At 40.1% G+C, this 23,154-nt stretch overlaps 2 protein-coding genes across 26 annotated transcripts in view; one reads left to right on the plus strand and one right to left on the minus strand.

Annotated features, from left to right (window-relative positions):
* LOC147839360 (uncharacterized) overlaps positions 1-23,154 on the plus strand; it is a 963,858-nt gene that overhangs the window by 269,631 nt on the left and 671,073 nt on the right. The window lies entirely within an intron of this gene.
* The window catches only part of sipa1l1 (signal-induced proliferation-associated 1 like 1), a 119,413-nt gene that overhangs the window by 11,793 nt on the left and 84,466 nt on the right, over positions 1-23,154 (minus strand). For 12 of the 25 annotated variants that reach the window (XM_087297385.1, XM_087297379.1, XM_087297376.1 and 9 more), the window contains 6 exons: positions 21,084-21,663; positions 18,926-19,200; positions 16,192-16,482; positions 15,906-16,058; positions 13,860-13,984; positions 1,094-1,191 (listed from right to left, as the gene is read on the minus strand). In XM_087297385.1, coding sequence (XP_087153511.1) covers positions 1,094-1,191; positions 13,860-13,984; positions 15,906-16,058; positions 16,192-16,482; positions 18,926-19,200; positions 21,084-21,663 — 1,522 coding nt within the window. The remainder of the gene's footprint in view (positions 1-1,093; positions 1,192-13,859; positions 13,985-15,905; positions 16,059-16,191; positions 16,483-18,925; positions 19,201-21,083; positions 21,664-23,154) is intronic. The other 13 variants (XM_087297386.1, XM_087297383.1, XM_087297381.1 and 10 more) reach the window with 2 other exon arrangements.

Raw genomic sequence — 23,154 nt, forward strand, 5'->3', positions numbered from 1 at the left:
TGGTCAGCGCAGTGCATGAATGTATCATCATCAATAACGTTACTTGTTTAGCACAAAAGTTCATAACATACAAAATCGTAAAAATCTTACCTATGAAATGTTTTGCCTTTATGCTTTTGTTTTCTTTGTTTGTTAGTTACTACACCCGTAAACAGCGCTAAAGTCCAGCATCTTCAGATTGCTGTGAATGACTGGGAACACTGTACAAATGTGGCGGCAGTTTTGACGCATGCTTAAGGTCAAGTTTTTCTAATAATGCTAAAAACAATAGTTAAGCTGCTCCTGCCTTTGCCTTGATTTGCTTGCTGATGTCATGTGCATTCTCCTGTATTGGTCAAGTGGTAGTATTTAAATTTTAAAAGTCTGGTTCATTTAAAAATATACATTTTAGTTTGCTTTATGTAGCTCCTCAAATAAACAAAGAAACAAAAGGTTACGTTAAATTGGAAAAGACAATCTGTCAAAGGCATTCGCCCCAACCAACTCCCTATTATTCTCCCTCTTTTCAGATAGGATGGTGGGCCAAACCAAACGTTACCATGGGCCAACTTTGGCCCGTAGGCCCTACTTTGGGCACCTCTGTTCTAAACCATATAAAATCAGCATGAATAAACTCTCACTTTAACAGTTTAAATGAGCAAGAAACTTGCATTACTATAAAATGTACTACAACTTCACTTGTGCTTATAAAATAATATCAGTTTGTTATATCCAAACTAAACACGTCTTTTATTAGCAAAGAAGCTAAGTTATCAAGATTATTTAAATTTGTTTTAACTTTACCCTAAAATTTAATAAAAAATATATTCATTATAATAACTAACAAGTATTGGCCAGGATCTTAAGGGTTTGTTAAGTTTTGTAGATTTTAATGTGATGCTTGTTCTTTTTAGGATGCTTAAGGTTACTTTGTGGCAAAATAATCCACCCTCAATCATAAAAATGATGCTTGTGACTACCCTTCTCACTAACATGTTAGCTTAGAGTTAATCTGCTGTTTGTGTTATTGCATGGTTATGCTCGCCACTTATAGCTCTTTTAATGAAGAGGTACCATGGGGTGGCATTTTTAAGAGCAGTTCTGCTGCACCCACCTGGCTGCCCTTCTTGGGTGAAAGGTGAATCACCTGCTCCTGTCTCTGGATGCGTGGGCCGCCCGAGTAGGATGAGCTAGACTTAGTGACTGGAGCATCTACAGAAGGTAAGAGATTGCATTAGAAAACAGGACATTTAGATGGTACTTAACAGGGAAAAAAAACACTCTGGTGAATACTGAAAATGAGGGCACAACGGCAGGGAGGAAACCGACGCACTTGAGACTCATTTAGATGAGCAATGTCGTAAACAAAGCCCAAAGTACACATGCATGCACGCACGCACACACATATGACAGATCATACCCGTTTAAAAAAACAACAAAATAAAAAAGATATGACTTTCAAAAAAATCTAATTTGATCACTATAGCTAATGCAGACTGGGCAAATTTGATTACAGGACACTGTGTAAATGAAACTATTGTGTAATTGCTGGCTGTTACATAATGGCCAGCATAGCAAAAATAGATGGCACAAGCAATTAAAGTACACAGCTTTCAGAAGGGGGAGGGCGATGGGGATGGGTGAACAGGAAGCAGAAACATACTGACTTTAAACAATCTAAAAACATCAGATAGTTGTGTGTCACAAGCCATAAGACAGAATCCAGTAGAGCTTGACATAGAGTAATTCACAAAAAAAGCTTTTAAAACATCAAGATAAAAAAGGCAATTTCTTTGCACATGCATGAGCCACTGCGACACTGCTGTGTCAGAGGGGGGCAATTCCTTTCTAGCTTTATGAAAAGGCTTTCCTTCCCCTCTTTGACACCCCACTTCCTGCCTCCACCTCCCCTTAGTAATTCAAAGCTGAGTTTATTTGGGTTTTCAGAATAATAATACCTTGCAATACCTCAGAAGACATTGCACATTTCTCTCTTTTAAGACAAAACTAAACACACCTTGATCAATTTAATCATTGAAAATACAATCTTATACTATTATATAGTACTTTAGAGACATGGAGAATCATGGCAAGATATTAGAGGGTAAAACTGAGTGCTAAATAGACATGACAAGATGCCATGACCTTTAATAAACGTTATATCTTCCATGCTGATAAGAGTTAATCAGACATAACAATGGAGACTATTTTAGAAACAGTTTCTAATTCGATGACGCCATTGCTTGAACAACAGCAGCATACAAACTTTGACAATGCCAGGTACTGATAATGTGCTTTATTTAAATTCTAAATGTTGTGAGTTTTAATATAATTTTGCAATATCATACTGAAAACAATGTATAATTAACTTCAGATCCTGAAAATAAAGGAAACATTATGACTGTGAAAAAATAAGTTTATTGCATGATAAAGATTGTTAGTTAGTTAGTAACTAATAAAGAATACAGTGCTCGGCATAATTGAGTACACCACATTTTGCAAATGAATATTTTTATCTATTTCTCAGTAAATACAGGCAATGTTTTTTGTTTATTTAAACAAAACAGATTTATTTAACAGATGTATTCTTTCAAATAATATTTTGTCACCAAACATATTTAGAAATTGAAAAAAATACAATTAAATTCAAGCTAAATATTGCAAAAAAATAAAATAAAATAGAATTACAACCTACAAAATTTAAACAAAATTTTCAATTTCTAAATTCAATATCTTTTTTAAATTTGTATTTAATATTTTTCTATAACCTGTAAATTTGGGTGTACTAGTTTCTGGACCGTTATCCTAAGTTATTTGGTTAGATAAGCTCTAGATTTGGCTTCCGTACAGACTAAACTAATGTATATGTGCAAATATAATAATGTATAGCCTACTATTAAAAATATGAATTTAAAAGATAGATTTCTCAAGGGTGTCCTCGTATATGCTGAGCACTGTATATCAGTTATGTACTTGCGCATTTTGTTTTGAGTGCAATTACAGAGAGAGCTCTGCCCACACATTCCTTTCATTGGCTGTAATTTTGATTAATTTTGTTGTGTCATGTTGCCATGTTGGGCCAGTTATAAACACAAAATTCCTGGTCACTGAAATGTTTTTATATCTGGTTAAGATACTGTGCAAGAATGCTAGAAATATATCCAAAATTGCACAAAATTGCTTTTGTATGGATTGTACATCCCTTTTAGCATTCCAAAAGGGGAAAAAAAGTCACTGATAGAACCGATATCAGAGAACAAATGCTTTCACTGTCAATCCTTTTCCACTTCACATATTTGTCCTCCTCTAATTTGAACAATTTCTCCATTATTTAGATCCAAAGCAGATTCATTCTTTTGAGGTTGTTTTTTTTTTCATATGAAATCCTAAGAATCAGACTGCACCAAGGTTAGAAGAGTTTGGATTTTTCATTAGTTTTACAAATTCAGTTCGTTTTAGTATTTACAGGTAGATTCACTAGATTTTATTAGTTTCTATATTTTGAAATTGCTTAGTTTTGTTAAGTTTTTGTTAGTTTCAGTATTAGATTTTGTTTTTTTCTAAATTAGGATATTAGTTGGGTTTAAGATACAAAGGACACATGACCATTATCATCTACCACTACCATCTACTCATCCACAAGTTTAAATACAACAGACGTTTAGATCTTTAACGCCGAACCAGATTCTGAGACAATCCTAAAAATAAAATTTTGTACTCAGCAATCATAATTTTAGTCAGTTAAAACATCACCATGATCTAAAAAGTTTCTTAAAATTATTAATTATGAAAATAATTAACTCAGTTCGATTTGGTGAACTAGTTCAACTGGTTCACTTAGAAGACCAGGTTGAAAAGAACTATTCATTCGCAGTGCTGTCAATGTGCAGCTGTTATGTCCACTCGTTGTTTTTATCGCGGGAGCAACAGCGAGGATAACTGGAGGAGAACCGGCTCAATCTGGCCAATGGCAGCAGGATTACAGACTCTGAGGTGCCGTATGGGTCAAACACCTGACAGCGAGACAGATGTACTTTTAAAAGGTTTACAATAAGATTGTGTAATAAATACATTTACAAAGATAAAAACGAAGGACGTTTTTGCTAAAATTTTATTTTGCTATAGTGTTTCAGTTATTTTTTTCTATGTACACAATACAGGTTCAGTTAGTTCTAGTTTTTTTTTTTTTAAACTCTCGTTGTTACCTTTATTTGAATTAATGAAAAAAAAATTTGGTAATTTTCGTGAACTTTAATAACCTTGGACTGCACTTTTTCTCTACATTTAATCAGTAAGAACCTAAAGTATTTTGGTCTAAAATCTAACCAGTGAACATACTAGTGAACTGCACTTCAAAGCCACCCCAAAATAAAAAAACAGCAAAGGACAGCATTTTTCTGACTGACCTCTCATACCCCAAACAGTCGCCTGCAATCATGAGCACGGCGTATAATTCTAGGCTGTGGTAACATTTACAGCACGGGTCGTAAGGTTTACTGGGCCGAACTGCTCAGATGTGTTTTGTGTAGGCTGGACCCTACTATTATCATTGGAGTCGTCGAGAGGTCACATAACGGAGCTGAGAAGGGTCAAAGAGCGAGTGGAGGAGGGCCGCTCGACCACAACAGTCAGAGAAGCTGGAAACAGTGAGATGCTTGTGAAGAAGGGGACATAAACAGAGACAGAAAGAAAGTGAGAGACAGACGCAGTGGAGGCAGAAAAGACTGCCTGCAGCTCCTGCGTTCGGGAATATTCCTGTCAAAAGCAGGAGACATGTGGAGAGGCAGAGGAATGGAGAGAGGAAAAGAAACAAGAAAAATACGCAGAAAGGGGGTGGCAGTGTGAGTCACAGCACACTTGGACCTTGAAGAGTGAGAGGAGATGGAGTGGGGGGGGGGTGCTAGAGGCACACAAAGCACTGCTTACACAACCGTACCAGCAGGAAAGAGGAGGTATTTCTGTCTTGCTTGAACCCATACACAGCCTGCTGTTTAGAGACACCGTTTATGTTGCTGCCTTTCACTGGACACAGCTTACTTTCAAAGGCTATGCTTGATCTATCGAGCCCTCTAAGGTCGACCACGGTTATACAAGAGAGAGGTATTCAGGGGGAGGGAAGGATCAGGTGATATGCTATGTGTTGCCGAAATGTTTTTGCAGTAAAAAACAAGTGGTCAAACTAAAAATAATAATAATGACTTAAAATAAGAATGCATCAACGCCAGGTGGAAATGTGGGATAATAAAACTACATAGCCTGAGGCATGGCAAAGGAAGAAGTGCTTCGATGCATGTTTTAAAGAGTAATACCTTTCCTCCAGTTCCTGGGTTGAAACAATGCTTCGCTTTCGGTGATTTGTAATGAAAGCACTTGAGAAGAAGCATAGGTTTAACATAACCTGGAGTGACTGAGAGTGGTGTTTGTCCGTGTGGCCGCCACTGTGCTAAGGTGTTATTAGTGGGTGCCTAGACATTGCTATGCGGTTGCTAAGGTGATCTGAGAGGTTACTTACTAGAGTCAAAAGAGCTCACCCTCAAGTCTCTTTGATATTCTGATCCTCAGATCCTCCCGTCAATGCAAGTCTAAAGGATTTTTTTCGCCTACTTCATCACTGGCCAGGTGATAAAGTCTATGCAGGCTTCTTGAAAAGTAAAATCAGACTTTGCACCTGTGCATGAGGTAACTAGTTTATCTTAACGTGTAAATACACAGTAAAATTTCTAGCTGCTAAATTTTACTTTTTTTCCAATATTTATAAAGTTCAGCTTATAATTTACAATATCAGCTTAGAGACAATTCATTTCAAATCAAATTAAATCAAAATCCTGTGGACCACAATAAAACCTGAAAGTTTGCCTTGAAGGGCACCCATGATGAAAATCATCTTTTGTAAGCTGTTTGGACAGAACTGTGTGTAGGTATAGTGTGTCCACTGTCATATTGTGGTGATGTAAACACAATAAGTCACTTTTTGTAAATTTCCTGACATTAAAATAGGATCCAAATCCCTCCCATTTTGAGGCCCACTGCAATGTGACGTAGGAGTGTGGTTTCCCCACCCACCGAATTGATGAGTAAAACGTTTTTTAAAAAGTTCATGTTGGTAATGAATTACGTGAAGTTTTTAAACTAATTTCGAGAGGAGCACGTGATATAATTGACAGCAGCTGGCCACCTATCTACACTCATTAGTTAGCCAATCAGATCTATCCTAACCCACTATAAGTAGCCTAGCTAGACATTACTCCCTTATCTTCGTTTTCCGAAGAAACAAACGACAGGTCCGCTCTAGCTCCTCCAAAAGTTACTCACGGACAAAACGGATCCTCCACATCTCCTACTATTCTTCAACTACAATACCACACCACCTTTAATACCATCGTCAGCAACTACCAAAAATGACAAAAACAACAACAACAGCGACGGCGGCTGAGATCACAACAGCATCAGCGCAGCTACATACAAGAAAGAAAGCTCCGGGCTCCCTGAAACACCAGCCCCGTCTTAACAACACCCAGCCCAGCATGAAAGTCAGCTCGAGACCGAGGCTCCAACGAGAGGCCGTAGGCCTATCCACTCCAGCCAGATCACAATGCAATCCCCAGCTCCGCTACGTACCTTCTCCAGCATCATCATGTGTCTCTCATATCCAACAACGACTGTCACTGAACTCCTCCAAACTCCTAGACGCCGGGACCATAATTCAAAGCCGCTGCATTAAACCCAAAACACTTGCGAATCCACGTCTTCACCGCCACCCCCAGGACATAACACGCTCCTGCCACACCCCCTATCCTAAACCGACATTAAACCCGCAATCTCTCCGCCTCCCCGGAGAATCAAGGAAAGGATTAAAAAGCAATATTGGATTTGGACATATTGCAGCAATCATAATTCTAAACACGGATAAAACCTATCTCCCGGACAATAAAGCAACTCTTGGGAATCCCACCTCACCTCTTCCATCCTGCAGCTCCCGATTCCAGTGCACACTCCAGTCCTCCTCTTTCAGCGATCCTTACCACCTACGCACCCCGCCCCTCTACCTTGCGTATCATTGCTTTTTCCCCCTCTCATTTTTACAAGCTCGCAGCTACTGCTGATTATTTTCTATTATAAAATAGAAATTACTTGTCGACTTTTGTCAATTTGTTTATGCTTTTACTGAATTACGTTTGTAACTGACCTAATTTTCTGAATTTCTCATTCCAGGTTTCGTCTACTGAAGCACAGCCGATCTCGGCGCTCCCTTCCCACAACCTCACTAGCCGTCCACCAACGCTACACCAGAAATCACAGAGCAATTCCCTGTTAAGCACATCCATACCAGCCCTACTGAAATGGACATTAGAACGTTTCTAAAAACGTCTAATAACGGCTCTTTCATCTCCTCATAATTCTGCCTTTTTCAGCTTTAACAGCATGATTATGCCAGATGAATATGCTTAAATTTTCACGTTATAAACCAAGCAATCTCTCTAATCTAGACGGCTGCAGCGCTCGGTTGCAATCAACATTACACCCGCCACCCGATTTCTGGCAATCGGAGGTCACAATTACATTTCGCAGTCCGTTTAACATTCGGATGCAAAAGTAGCCCACACATTTATGCTTAAAAACGATCCGCTGGATTTCGCCAATAACTACGGTGTTTGCACGTAATTCACCTACAAGTTCCCGTTTCTCTCTCCCTAATATCCCCCAGCTAAACTAGTGACCGGTTTTCTAATATTTGCATTCTCATTGCGGAAGAACCTCCGGCTTAAGCACTTCTATAGAATTCTTAAGCATCAATTTGGAGTGATAGAATTTCAAGCATTAATAAGCTACTTGAATAAATCGACAATCAGTCCCCTTTTATATTCTGGAAGAAAAATATCACGCTAAGCATAAACTGCTCTCCATCTAGAACATCAAACACACATGCGCATTATCCCGCAGGGATGCCTTTTCGTCACCCACCTATTTCATCTCGCAGCAGCAATCTCCGGAATAAAAGAGAAATGATCTAAATCCGATCTTGGCCGTAACAAACTCTGCCTGAGGGGCGTCGCGCACCAGAGGCGCCGACGGCGCGGTGACGCGACGCACTTACGACAGAGAATAGTAGATTAATGCACACCAGACTCACGCATTCATACTTTATCAAATAAACTAATCAATTATACAAATAGCGCTCCGCGGCGCGGCAGAATACGAAGTCTCCTGAATTGTGGCTGGGCACTACGGACAGCCGCATTGACTTCCTTATTATTTATTCCTTCCTGTGAAAGTCAATGGTTACAGGTTTTCAGCTTTCTTCAAAATGTTGTCTTTAGCGTTTAACACGGGAGTCACTAACCTCTGAAACTATAAGAGCTTTCGGGCACCGATTAACGTGGAGGGCTACCAGTTGGATAAACACTTCTCAAATAACAAATTGCTCAAATTACTTATAATTATAATTTAAGTTTTGGTTATTTTTAATAATGAATAATATTCATCCAGGTGTAGTCACTGATCATGTTATGATTCTCTCAAAGTTACCAACAATGATTTAACAGGGTAGGAAATACCCCGTAATTAATATATCAACGTGCAACACTATTTTATTTATCTTTGCAAATATTTACATTTTTAAATGATTACTTCCATATTAGAGAAAGCTTACTTGTAAGTGGTGTTATGGTGAGCTATTTTAGAACAGGCCTGTGAGCAACACACGAGAGCCTCGTGAGCTATCTGGTGCCCATCGGTACCATATTTGGTGACTCCTGGTTTAACAGAAATGAAATTCATAAAGGTTCGTAACCATCAGGTAGCGCTTAAAGCATGCGACCTGCTTATGCTTCCTTCCTTAAGCGCTGGAATAGAAGCCATTCATTTATTAGCTATCCAATTTCATCCTCAGTATATCCTTTTTACACAGATGCTGCCCCCTTCGTGGGGTATATTATCGGGGCCGCCAATGCGCTTCTAACTGGCAATAAAGTCAATACATTCTGAAAAAAAAAAAATAATAAAATAAAAAAAAAAAATAAAAAAAATAAAAACTTCTGTACATGTTCCTAGTTGCATAGGAAATCGCTGACTCTCTTTTGCTTTATTTTCAGAAACTGGTATCAGAAGCAGAGCCGCAGCTGACTCCATCTCTCCTTTTAAGATGATAATCCCATAACCACAGCATACACAATTTGCGTCAGCATTCATTTATACATTTTAAGTTACCCCAGAACACCTCATCAGTTTCTCACTGCTCAACACATCCACACATTCCGTTCAATAACATTTTTGGTTTCATAACACCTTAAAGTCATAGGACCATTCAGGCTTCCCACCAGATTCATTATCCAGTCACTCATTCAGAATTGGAGCCACCACCACAGCAGCACACAAGGGCTATCGTAACAACACATACAAACACTAGGAAAGTAGTCTCCCGACGCCTTCAAATCTTATATCTGACTCAGCCACAGCCATCTCAGGGAAGCTCAGAGGACCCTCACCAGCAGACGCAGTAATCCCAGCGGCCAAGGGCATGGGCCTAGTCCAGGGAGAGAATACGACCCAACCATACCAGCTTCCTGAGGGCAGAGGAACTACCCAGTCTCCCAAGGGCGCGGGCATGACCCAGCCATCTAGCTTCCTTTCTTCCTTCCAGCTGATTTGCACTCAGCCTTCTCCCCCTTTTCACTCACCTAACTCCAGTAGGAGTTCTCTCCCTGCCCAGGCCCCCTTGTCACCCCCGCCCCCCCCCGGCCGCTGCCACAGAAGTTTTCACTGCCCCCCAACTTTTCTAACTTCTGTAGGACCCCCCCCCCCCCATGGCTCTGGCCCCCGCAGGGGCGTTACCCCGAGCTTCGATTCCCGCAGGAATCATCTCACTGCCCTGGCCTTAGCTTTTTATATTATGTCATTCCATAATGACATATAGTATAGCACTATTTATTTTTCTCTCTGTTTGATTTTATTTATATAAATTTATATCTATATGCACCCACGCATATAAATATGAATTTATATATAGTGCTGTCACCCTCACGCTCTGTTCCCGCAGGAACACCCCCAGAGCACCTATACCGCCCGTCACCCTCCAGTAAGAAGTCTTCACCTCCCCCTCATCTTTCCCGACTCCTACTGGAGCAGCTAAATAGCTCACCCAACCCCGAGCTGTGACACGAGTCATGTCACCGACCCTCCCCGGCCCTAGCTTTTATTTATGTTTATTTTTGTTTATTTCTCACACTTATCTTTTATTTTTAAATTTATTTATATATATGTATATATATATGCACCCACGCATATAAATATATATTTATATATAGTGCTGTCACCCTCAAGCTCTAACTCCCGCGGAGTTAATCCCGAGCACCGGACCCCCGCAGGGGTCATCGCCCAACTGCCATTTCCCCCTTCAGCTGGGGCTTCACCGACCATTCCTTTTCCCGACTCCAGCTGGAGATGGCACATACAGCTCTCTCTCCCGCAGGAGAGCCAAGAGCTTCGACTCTCGCAAGAGTCAGTAAAAACGCCCCCCCAAGGCCCTAGATTACCCCATTATATATTTATATATCTATATGTTTCATATAAATATATAATTATATATAGTGCTGCCACCTCCCAGCTCAATCTCCGCAAGGAGTGTTCCTCGAGCAAATTACTCCTTTGGAGTCCCCGCCCCCCCTGCCCCCCTTCACCCCCCTCTCCAGCCGGAGTCCTTCACTCCCCTTCCCTTGTAATGACTCCAGCAGGATTCCCGCCCACCCCATGGCTCTGACCCCCGCAGGGGTCTCCCCGAGTCTCTACTCCAGCAGGAGTATTCACAGCCCAAGCCAACTCTGCTCGGGTTCCCGCAGGAACCTGTTTCACCCTTTGCTCCAAAGGAGCCCTCTTTACCTTTTCTTTTTCAAATAACTATATCCAGCAGCCGGATATAGCATTTCAAGCCTTTTGGGGAGTTTCTTCGAATACACGGCTGCTGTCCCGAGCTTCATGCATTTGGGGAGCTCTCGAGAACCACCTGATCTCATACTCCCCTCACATGCTCTATGGACCTGGCGGGAGCCCTGGGCTCAACTATCTCCGAGCTCAGGGTTCTCTCCCGGGACAGCATGCCAAACCTGCTTACAGCTGTCAAGCAATATCTAAGTGTGAACTCTTGAAGTGAAGTTTTTAAACTAATTTCGAGAGGAGCACGTGATATAATTGACAGCAGCTGGCCACCTATCTACACTCATTAGTTAGCCAATCAGATCTATCCTAACCCACTATAAGTAGCCTAGCTAGACATTACTCCCTTATCTTCGTTTTCCGAAGAAACCCCCCATCCACCCCTTTCTCCTCCTTTTCTCCTTTACAAAAAGGGGAGCTCTCGAGAACCACCTGATCTCATACTCCCCTCACATGCTCTATGGACCTGGCGGGAGCCCTGGGCTCAACTATCTCCGAGCTCAGGGTTCTCTCCCGGGACAGCATGCCAAACCTGCTTACAGCTGTCAAGCAATATCTAAGTGTGAACTCTTGAAAGCGATTTTATCGTCTTTATTCACCACAGCCGCATGTCAGCACAATTATAAAAAAAAAATGATGCTACAATCCCATTTTGTGGACTTTAAATCTGGGTTATTTTGTATATTAACATAACGGATATTGATACAGCACTTATTAATGTGTGTCCTGTCACATTTGTGTACAAAAACAAAGTTGCAAAGTTAAATGCACGCGCTGTGTGTGTGTGTGTGTGTGAATTTTGTAACGACATTGTGATTCATCGAAGGCTTGAATTAACCCCACAACAAATACATCAAATAATCATTGGGTTTTTACTGTAGTATTTCTCACGGGATCTGCACCGTTCATGTCTGTCACTGTGCTGTTTATCAGACGCAGCCGAGGTGGAGATTGAGGCACACTCTGACAGGCTACAAAATGCTCATAGCTGAAAATTACAAACTTCTGAAAGGTATGATAAATAATCTGATGGGTGTTTTGAGCTAAAACTTTACAAACACATTATGGAGACACAAAAGACTTATCTTAAATCTTGAAAAAGGGGTAAAATAGGTGCCCTTTAAACCCCAGCTCTTTAGAATGTTTGTGAGCAATGCTGTGGTAAAATAAATACAGATGCAGATTTTGCTTAAATATGCCTGGATGATTAAATATCTTGGCAATTATATATGATTAAATATTGCCATTGGACTCGTTTTGTCTAATTAAGTTCATTAACTCGACCGCACAGAAATATTTCACAAAAGCTTTACAAAAGCATCTGATATAAGAACAACTTGAAATGAACTTGATGTTACTGTTAGATAAGGTACAATTGACCCTTTGCTAAGCCACACCCAAAAACCGCCAACCACCAATCGTGGCTAAGCAACTGTAGCTACACGCATGGGCTTTGTCAAGCTTTCGAGCAAGAGCATATGGATTGTGCAAATCTGATACCCGGTATCCTTTAAGTTTGGACGGGATGGTGGAATTTTTTTCCCTTTTCAAAACCTAAAACCCAAGAGGAGAAATGCCAGCATGGATCAAGGTGTCTGAGGGGCGCTAAAGGAGTGGAGCAAAGTTGGTTTTGTTTTTTATATTTCCGACACATTCAGTGATAGACCGACAGCAATAACTCACACACCTTACACCCTAAGCAGATCTAAACTGTGTTTCCTACAAAAACACAAAGTTGGCTATGTTTCACAGCTGTCTTATTCCTTTTTTTCGCTTGATATTGTGAGTAATGCTCCGTTTAAGCCTTCACCATAAAGTTAACTTAGTCATACTAATAGCGAATAGATCATAATGACATGAGTTATTGATCCGGAAATAACGAATCTGCAGATGTTGCTAACTTTACTGAACTTCATATTTCCATCTATTTCAAGCTACGAATATTTAAAATTACAAATCAACAGAACAAAACCAAGATAGAAACATAAACTGAGCACTTGCGACCAATATACTTTACCAGCGGCTGTTTTTATTAATTATAAAGAGAACACAAGCATACTGACAGTTATAGCTAACTGACTGTACATTGTTATGGGTCAGTGCTGCTAATATTCGGCACAAATCCATCAGTTTTCCCTGTCTGGCTGTTCTTTCTATGAATGAACTATGTAAAAGCACTGTCCACGTGTTTCCTCGTCAGTTAGTAACGCTATATTTCATTGCACAACAATTAATTTATCAGGCTTTTTGGCTAAAATTAGAGAAATCACGGTTTCATTAGTTATAATTAGTTTATTTTTAAATGTCACCTCTCCTGCTGAGCATGAGCTAAGCTGTTGAGTGGTTAGCGTATGAGGCGGCTTGGCTAAGCTAGCTTAAATTTTGATCGAATTATTCTCTAATCGGTTGCCTATTATGTCGTGAATATACCCTTGTAATGCATACTGCAGTCCATTTTTGTCTGGGTTTCTGGGATTTGAAAAATGACATTATATCCCTAGCAATGTCTGACCCCGGCACACACACATTGAAAAAGCTGTGCCAGGCACAAAAGCTTGACAGGTGTAGCAACAGTAACTAAGGAGGGCGGGGCTTAGCGAAGGGTCCATTTCATTTTTGTGTTGAGGGTTTCTGAATGGTGTCGTGCTTTGACGAGTCGAGAAGCAAAGTCTATAATCATCCTTCATTCAAAAATCAAGCACTGACGGCCTCAAAAGCCAGTAATACTCCTGTCATCTTGTGCTTCAAAAACCTGTTTTTTGAATATTCCCTGTCAATCTCCTTACGTTCCATCTTTGCCCATTCTCTTTTTCAGTCTCTCATTCAGTTAACAGTCTCATTTAGCTTTTTCATTTTATCATGCAGCGCTTCCTCATTGATCTCCTCCTAGACAGCACGCATAAATATCCCCTTCTCTTTAATAATTCATGAGTGATGGAGTGTGGTCTGACCTGATGGTGGTCTGTCAGAGCTGTCCTCCACTCTTGGCCAGCTGGGGGTCGACTTGCCACTGCTTCCTCCCTCTGCAGCCATTTGCCGCTCCGGCGGGAGAGGAGAGTGCCTGTTGTGTGCAAATCTATAATGTGAGCATAAACACGCATATGCTGTCAATCACATGCATCATTGCGTCATGCATCCCGTCATTAAGAGCCGTGAGAGAGCTTGAACAGTTAAAGCGGTGAGATGATTGGGTGATTAAGGGGTGGACAGTAGGGCTGGGTAAAATAATATTTTTCAATTAATCAAATTTTTAATAGAAATAAAATATGATTCTCAAAAGAAGTGAATAAAATACTTTTTATATACACTCGCTGGCCACTTCATTAGGTACACTTTATTAGTACCGGGTTGGATGTCCTTTTGCCTTCAGAACTTCCTTAATCCTTAATGGTATAGATTCAACAAGGTACTGGAAATATTCCTCAGAGATTTTGGTTCATATTGACATGATAGCATCATGTAGTTGCTGCAGATTTGTCAGCTGCACATCCATGATGCAAATCTTCCATTAAACCACATCCTAAAGGTGCTCTATAGAACTGATATTTTGTAGTCAACTCATTGTCATTTTTAAGAAACCAGTCTGAGATGATTTGCGTTATATTATATGGTGCGATATCCTGCTGGTAGTAGCCATCGGAAGATCTGACACTGTGGTCATAAAGCACAGGTGTCAAACTCAGTTCCAAAAGGGCCCCAGCTCTGCACAGTTTAGTTCCAACCCTAATTAAACACACCTGATCAAACTAATTGAGTCCTTCAGGCTTGTTTGAAAACAACAGGTAAGTGGTGTTTGAGCAGGGTTGGAACTAAACTGTGCAGGGCTTCGGCCCTCCAGGAATTGACTTTGACACCCGTCATAACGGGATGGACATGGTTAACAACAATACTCAGGTAGACTGTGGCATTGACACGATGCTCAATTGGTACTAATGGGGCCCAAAGTGTGCCAATAAAATATCCCCCACAGCATTACAGCACCACCACCATCAGCCTGAACCATTGATACAAGGCAGGATGGATCCATGCTTCCATGATGTTGATGCCAAATTCTGACCCTACCATTCAAATGTCTCAGCAGAAATTGAGACTCAGACCAGGCAACGTTTTTTAAATCTTCTATTGTCCAATTTTGGTGAGCTTGTTTGTAGCCTCAGTTTCCTGTTCCTAGCTGACAGGAGTAACTTCGAGTGTGGTCTTCTTCTGCTGTAGCCCATCCGTCTCAAGATTTGACGTGTTGTGTGTTCAGAGATGCTCTTCTGCATACCTCGGTTGTAATGAGTGGTTATTCGAGTAAGTGTTGTTGAGTCTTTTAGCTTGAAACAGTCTGGCCATTCTCCTCTGACCTCTGGCATCAACAAAGCATTTGCGCCCACAGAACTGCCGCTCACTGGATAATTTCTCTTTTTCGGACCATGTAAATCCTGGAGATCGTTGTGCGTGAAAATCCCAGTAGTAACAGCAGTTTTGGACTGCAGTAGATCGTCTTGACCATGTCTACATGCATCAAATTCACTTCACTTTTGTAGCTTTTTTTGCAACTTGAACAATCAGATACAGGATTTACGATGCATGTCAAAATCTGCCAGAATATTTATTTAAACAGTTAATCTTTCATAGATTTAATATAATTTATATAGAATTTATTAGATCCATTTAGAATCAATGTATAAAATCTATTATATTTCATATTATGACTTCTTCAAATCCTGCTATAATACTCTGAAATAGAGTGGTGGGTTCTGTTTTAATGTACCCATGCACCTGAAATAAAAGTATTCACTGATTATATTGTAGATAGGAATTGCATTAAAGTATCAATAGCAATTGCATTAAAGCTATATTCACTGAATCAAATTGAGAATCAAATCAAATGATGAGTGTTTAAAGCGGAATCCAATCTGAATGAATACCCAGCCCTTCTGAACAGTTAATAGCTTAAAATAAAGCAAAGACGAAGAGGAAGTAGACAGGAGGTGTTCTGTAAAAAGCCTCACCCCTCAGGCATGGACTTCTGCCTCCAGTGAGCGGAGCTGCCTGAGCCCGTGTCACTGGAGCAGGAGAGGTTACTGGGAGAACTGCGGTTGTGCTGCGAGCGGCCCAACATGAGAGAGGAGGTCAGGGCATAGTTCTCAGAACCCGGAGACATCCTGAGAGGGGCAGAGAAAGATCGATACACACAAATACAGATAAACGCCAGACAGGAACAACAAGGCAAAAAAAAAAATACACAAATGAAGGGGAAGGGCAACTCCACTACATAAAGGCAGACACATTTCGCACCTTTTTGAGTCCAGAGGTCGGCCATCGCTGGACACGCTGCGGGGGATGGCGGCAGCTCTTTCTGGCCGCTCAGCAGAGAGGGTCTTGCCCATGCTGGCCCCCAGGCTGACAGCACGGTTCGGGGTCCCGCTGTGACTCTGAGGTGAAGCAGTGAGGGACTGCTGTGGGCTGGATGAGGTGCGCTGCCATTTATTATTATTGCTCCGGAAAGGAAACTTGTACTCGAAGGAGCCACTCTCATTGCTGCCCTTGTATTCAACCACTGGCATGCGGTGCAGTTCTGAACAGCCTCTGCAAGACAAATCTGGTTATTAGCAACAAAGATGGTCCATAATGATGTCGCGCCATATTTAAAAAATCTTCTTAGCAGTGGACAATTAGGAGAATGATCATGTTGCCTTGGTTCATTTTATCCCCTAGCTCAGTGGTCCACAAGCATCGGTCCATGAATCAATTGGTACCAGGCTGCACAAGAAATCATTAATTATTTCCGTTTTATTATTATTTGAGTCTAAACGATCTTTTATTTTGAAAAATATTTTGCCAAGGGGAAAAGGCCAAGTGAAAGAACTACCAAGGAATGGATCCGCAACCCATTTGTCAACAAATCAGGTGAATCTAGCATGTCTGTGAAAGAAGATCAAGTGATGGAGATCACAAATGACTTTGACTTTTTAGGGGCCATTCGCATATTACATATTTCTAGAATTTGCACAAGTTTGTTGTTTCCAATGGAGGTGCGCGGTTTGTGCTCACAAGTGGCATAACACGCTCGCACCACAAGTCACTTGACAAGGATTGACCGATCATTTTCAGCTTGTATGGAATTTTCACATTTTGGTAAGATTAGTTTTCTTAGACAAACACAAGACACAACAACACTGCAGTGCTTAGTACTTTTCTCCATAAATAAAACTTGTATCACCCGGCAACCTACGAAACACCGAAACCCGCGATAAAATTGTCAAGCGTTGACCACTCTGCGGTGATAAACAGGATGAGGACTGCCCTAGCTTACCAAAAACTGACAAATTTGTAATCCGTCCTCCACAAAAAAAGACTCAATGATTCGCCTGGCAGCAGTCCTCACACTATTTGATAGAGCATAACAAATAACATGCATGTATTAAATTGTAATAGCCTATATTGTTTTTCCTCTTATACACCAGTGTGAATACTAATATTTTGGTTATTGAATTTCAAATAGAGCCAATTTAAAGGCCAACGGCCTGTTTTTCTGTAACAAATGGCCTACGGATGTTTTGCTTTATATTTTCCATTAGGCTATTATTTGTGCATAAACATATCTAGATATAGTAATAAACACACTGTTTGTTGAAAACAACATTTTCGTCATCAATACTGCAAACTTTAGTGAGCAGTAATATCCTTATTATGTGGAGGAGGGCCTCATAATATTTTCCGGGGAAAAAGGAGGTCTCAGGCAAAAAAGGTTGGGAACCACTACGCTAGAGGGCTTGTAAGCAGTCAAATTGAAATTACACCACTAAAGCAAATGACAATGAGAAAAGAGCAAGAAGTCAAATAAAACACACAACATATTAAAGTGCCTTTACATTTACCCTGTTTTCTATAAAACCAAAACCGGAAATCCAGCGTGTATGACACAGTCTGTGTCACTAGCTAAAGTTGTTTATTTCTCTGGATTTAAACATTTTTCGAAATATTTGGGACAGAGATGCCCAAATTAGGGCCTGTGGACCAAAGTTGGCCCACGCTAACCTTTTGGTACATTTGGAGGATGATTTGGCCCATCCTCCCATCTGAAAAGATAGAGAGAATGATGGGAAGGTGGTTGTGGCAAATACCTTTAACAGAGATCATGATTTCAAATTTAACGTAACCTTTTGGTTCTTTGTTGTATTTCTGAGCTACTAAAAAATCCAACACAGTTTAAATGTTTCAATAAATCAGACTTTTAAAATGTAAATACTGTCACTTGACAGATGGAGGACAAAGCGCAAGTCATTGGTGGCAAATCAAGGCAAAGGCCTTTGTTTGGGCATCTCTAATTTGGAATACAAAACATTGTTCTAGTGTTTTGTTTTTTATATCTTAATTAAAAGAATGTATTTAGTTTCATTTAAAGTTTCAATATTGTACAACTATTAAGTTCTAAGTCCAGTAACTAAAATGTTTTTGCAATGAAAATACACAAGCCACACATTTGTGTCTGCACAAGCTAAATTTGCATAAAGAAAGAATACATCTATTGGGGGGCTCAAGCAAAGTCTTTAAAAGTCCATTCCACTTCAGTTGCTCAATTTAGTTTTTGCCACTAGTTGTTTTAAAAAGACATATACTGTAGAGCCAGTTTCCAGTTTAGACAAAAACATAAACTGTCAAAAATGGAAACAGCAGGTATTCGAAGGATAATAATAACGCACAACCAAAGCAGAAAAAAGCACACTCAACTCAAATCAAAATCTGGTGGGTCTGATGAATTGTAGCTTAGACCCTGATCATTATAACCTTCAAGTTGGCACAGTGCCTGCAGGCGAGCCAAGACTGGGAAGGCGGATCTCATCTATTTTGGTTTGCATGTGTGGGCATAAAGGTGCAATGTTTTGTATTGTTGTCTTACTGCAAAACTTGAAATGACTTGTTTACTTTTCTACCTGCCAAAAATAATTGCTGCTTGCTTCACTTTACTTCAACAAGATTCACTCAAGAAATAATGAACCAAACCATTAAGCGATGTTGAAAGACTTACCTGCGAGGTGTGGCATCTTCGTGAGGTGGAATGATGACAACTTTTACAGTAACTGATGTGCGGAGCAGGTCTATCATCTGCTCGTGCGAAAGTGTTGCCACAGCCACCTTGCAAATTTCCACTAATCTGCTGCCTTGCCTCAGCCCTGCTTGCCAGGCGTAGCCATAGGGCTCCACCTCTGCCACAATGCCTTCATAGTTAACGTGAAAGCCAAGCTGGCCCAGTCCGTTCCTCCTTAAGGTCATCTCAGATGTTTCACAGCCTTTAGTAAGGTGCTGAGGGGAAGAGGGGAAAAACAGACTGATAAGACAGTGTCTAACTGGATTCTGCAGCAGTTTATTACAATTCACAGTCCAATTTCCTCTATTAAGGATGCGAGGCATTGTTAAAATGGACAGAATGGACTAGATATGTCTATCACAAACTATTGTCAGTGACTGCAAATCACGAACAAGACTTCTTTCTTAAAATGAAAAGAAGGCTTTGCTAATATGTTTTATGACTGTGATGGAGATCATGAGCATTCAGTTTGCCGAGTACTAGTTACCATGGCAACAGCTCCTCCACTTCAAGAGTGACATAATGGGCAGGAGGCCAAATCAAGAGTACATTCAAGCCAATGCACAGTTATGCAAAGGCTCTCATGTACATCCCATTAATTAACACAATGAGACGTACACAACACAGCTAGGAAAACTAGCTTCTCTGAAAGCTTAATTGTTATAATCCCACTTGGGTACAAGCTGAAAATGAGTATGAACCACGAGACAAGCTCTTAGGTAACTGTGCTGAGTGTCTAACTAAAACCTATTTGGGGAAAATTATTAATTAATTTAAGACAAGACACTGCAGATGAACATGGTAGCCACAAAATAGTCAAAACTTATCACCAAGCTTACATAGTTGATTACATTAAGATTTGCCTATATAACAAGTTTTTTAAAATCTTGTTTAATTATTAAAGTAAGGTATTATATAATTAAATATGCATTAATTAGCATATAATTCTCGTTTTATATTTCAAACACAAGTCAAATGTTTTTGGCGGAGGAGATTTTTGGAATATGTTTTAGTCAAACCTTAACTAAGTATATACTGTGAACAGCCATCAAAAAAGACATTATGAAATAGTTTACAATAAAATGTGTAAGTAAGTAGTCATTACTTGTTAAGAAAATCAACATAATAAAATTAACATTTGGGGCACTACTGAAGGTAATATGGATCAACACATTTTGAGAAAACAGCCTTAAAAAATGTATTATTTAAATGTACAGACAACTGATTAAATGGCATAAAAATTCATTTTGGATGTTTTCGCTTCATGACACTGAAAAATAAACATTGTATGAAAACCCAAAAAGCTTCAAATTTCAACACTTACAGGGTCATAAAAAAACTAAGGCCCAATCCCAATGCCACCCCTTAGCCTTTTCCCCGACGCCTCGTTTTGAGCGTTCAGGTGAAAAGGTGGGGATGTCCCAATTCTCTTTAGCTTAATTAAGGTGTAGGGCTAATGGGTAGGACTAGATAGCCCTTGAAACCTTTCAGGACCACACTCGAAACCAAAGGGTATGAAAATTTCCCAGAATACATCATCTACAACAGCGGCATGGCTGCACAGAAAAGTAAAGAGTTATGCAAATAAGTATTTTTTGTCATTATTATAAATCTTTACAACAAACAAGCATGTTTTAATATATTCATAATCGCGTTCGTGTTTTACTATCATGCTTTTTTTTTTTAAACGCTTAAAATAAAAAACGCTAAATTTTGCTAACTATAATCCATAATAATAACTGCTGTATGGTAGTCCCGCAACATTCTGTCACTCAATGACACTTAAATACCCTGTCAGAAAAGTCTAGTGGCTGGGAATTAACTTTTTAAAATGTCTGGTATGATGTTAATGTTGATTTCATCAGTTTACATAGATGAATATAGCCATGGTGTAAATGCACAGTACAGTTATGATCTTATTGCCACATTAGATCGTTATGATAACTTCTATGATTGTTATGATTCTCTTCTAGGGGAATGGAAAGTTGTAGGGGTACAAAAATAGAACTGGGATTGAGCCTAAGTGTATTTTATAAAACAATTGTCAATCAATCAATCAATCAATCTATATATATATCATCTGCAATACAAAACTTACCTCTAAACGTTTAACAACCTCCCGGAAGTCTTCTGTATTATTATTCATGGAACGCAAGGAGATATTTTCTCCACGTTCATAGTAGATCTTCATGGAAGCAGGACTTCCCAGCGTCCAACCAATCACATCTCGAACAGCACAGTTGAAGACAACAGCCTTGGCTTCTGGGTCCACCAGCACTAGAAAGTCATTTGAAATGGCCAGTAAGGCCTCCAGTTCTCCTCCGGCTCCATGATCCTCAGCGTAAACAGGCCAAGTGATGGCCCCTGGGCTTCGTAGCTCTGCACCAAGGTATGGCCGCGTCTTCTCCTTACGCTTATGGGCCAGAGAAATAAAAGGAAACTTGCCTGAGGGATCAATAGGTGTGCTTGTAACGTGCCGCTCAGCTAAGTCCCTTAAATACTCCTGCCGTGTTCTAGTAGCCATGGCCCGGAACTTGTCCGACTTGTGAGCTGCATTTTCAGCGTTGATGACCTTGGCCAACAGGAAATCTCGAAATACGGTGGACTTGGGGAAAGTGGCATCCTCAGGAATCGGTGGTCCGAAGGCAGGTACATCTCGTGAGCGAGCCACTGCCACACTATGAGGGAGGGGGCGTGGAGGAAATTGAGGGAAACAAGAGAGAAGATATCAAACAATGACACAAATTGCACAAGATAATTGCCAAACCATCCTCAAACTTCCCTAAAGGCTTCATCTTTATGCATGAATGAAATCGATTCCAAAGACAATGTGGCTGCTATGTAAATGATGAAACTAAGAGTCAAAGTGTGAAGTTCAGCAGTGGGGACATCAAACACTTTGCCAAATGGGAATGGATGGAAATTATCAAACAGACATGGGGATGGCTCATATAGACATTCTGTTGACTACACCACACTCACTGTGCTGCTAGTAAACGTGGGCAGACTCCTCACATGCCAGAACATTATGGATTCAATACAATCTATGAAAACCTTCAAACCTTTCTTCTCTACCTCACTGCTTTATCTCTTCCTTGCTTTTTTCCTTTCATTAAGTCTCTGGAATGGACATCTAAAGCTTCCTGCTCTGTCTGGTATGCCTGGAACTAGCCAGGCATAGCGGTAATGAGGCTGGACTGAACAGAGCCTCTACCCCGATCTTACAGTGATACTGGAAGAGAAAGAAAAAGAAAAGTGCAGGCCAGAAACTAAAAACTGTGGTAAGAAAGAGAGGCCTAAAAAAGCCCTGTTGTCTGTGCGTGGGATCGATCTTTAAAAAAAAAAAAAACTGCAGAGAAACATCCATGTGTGTGTGGTAGAAAAACGAGCTTGCAAATTCATTTCAACAAACTTCTGTCCCACAGCACCAGAGGCTTGCTGAAGTATGAACTGAGATGAGTAACTTGTTGATATCTAATTCAGTCATTGTTTTTTCTCTATGCCTGTAGGCACAAACAACACATCCTAGGCTCAGAGTGAAACTGGAAACTGGAAAGTTGTTGATTCAATGCCCACAAAAGCAAAACTCAAGTTATCACACATTTAGCACATAATTAAAGCTCAACATATACATAAATCATGGTAGGTATTTGATATTCCTAGATCAGAGGTGTTAAGCTAAACTCATATGCGAATAGACAAATTGTGCTCAGGATGCTTCAACTCAGTCTGAATGAAATGGTCCGACTGATTTAAAATGAACTAAGCAGCAATTTAGGCAACACCCACACAAAGACAGAGCCTTCCTTATTTCTGCCTCATTTCAAAAAAACATTTGCGTACAAACAAAATTGAAACTGACTAAAAGCGATACATGAAAGACTAGTATGTGGCACTTTTGATTCTCCCACAGAAATACACAAGAAAATGAAGATTTCTTAAAGAGTGCTCAAAAACCAACACAAGACGAATATGGTGAATGTGTTTTCATAAAGCCGTTAAGCTTCTGCAGCATGAACACATGAATGTAGTCCACCATTGTGGTTTGTTTTCACATTAACTATGTTAAAACGGACATCAGTAATCAAATAATTTTCCTTAATCTGAATAAGACAGTAATATGATTAGGTGTTTACATGAGTTGCTTTTTGAATGTTCCTTTCATGATC

The sequence above is a fragment of the Danio rerio genome, chromosome 20, assembly GCF_052040795.2.
Source record: "Danio rerio strain M-AB ecotype USA chromosome 20, GRCz13ab, whole genome shotgun sequence".
Lineage (NCBI taxonomy): Eukaryota > Metazoa > Chordata > Actinopteri > Cypriniformes > Danionidae > Danio > Danio rerio.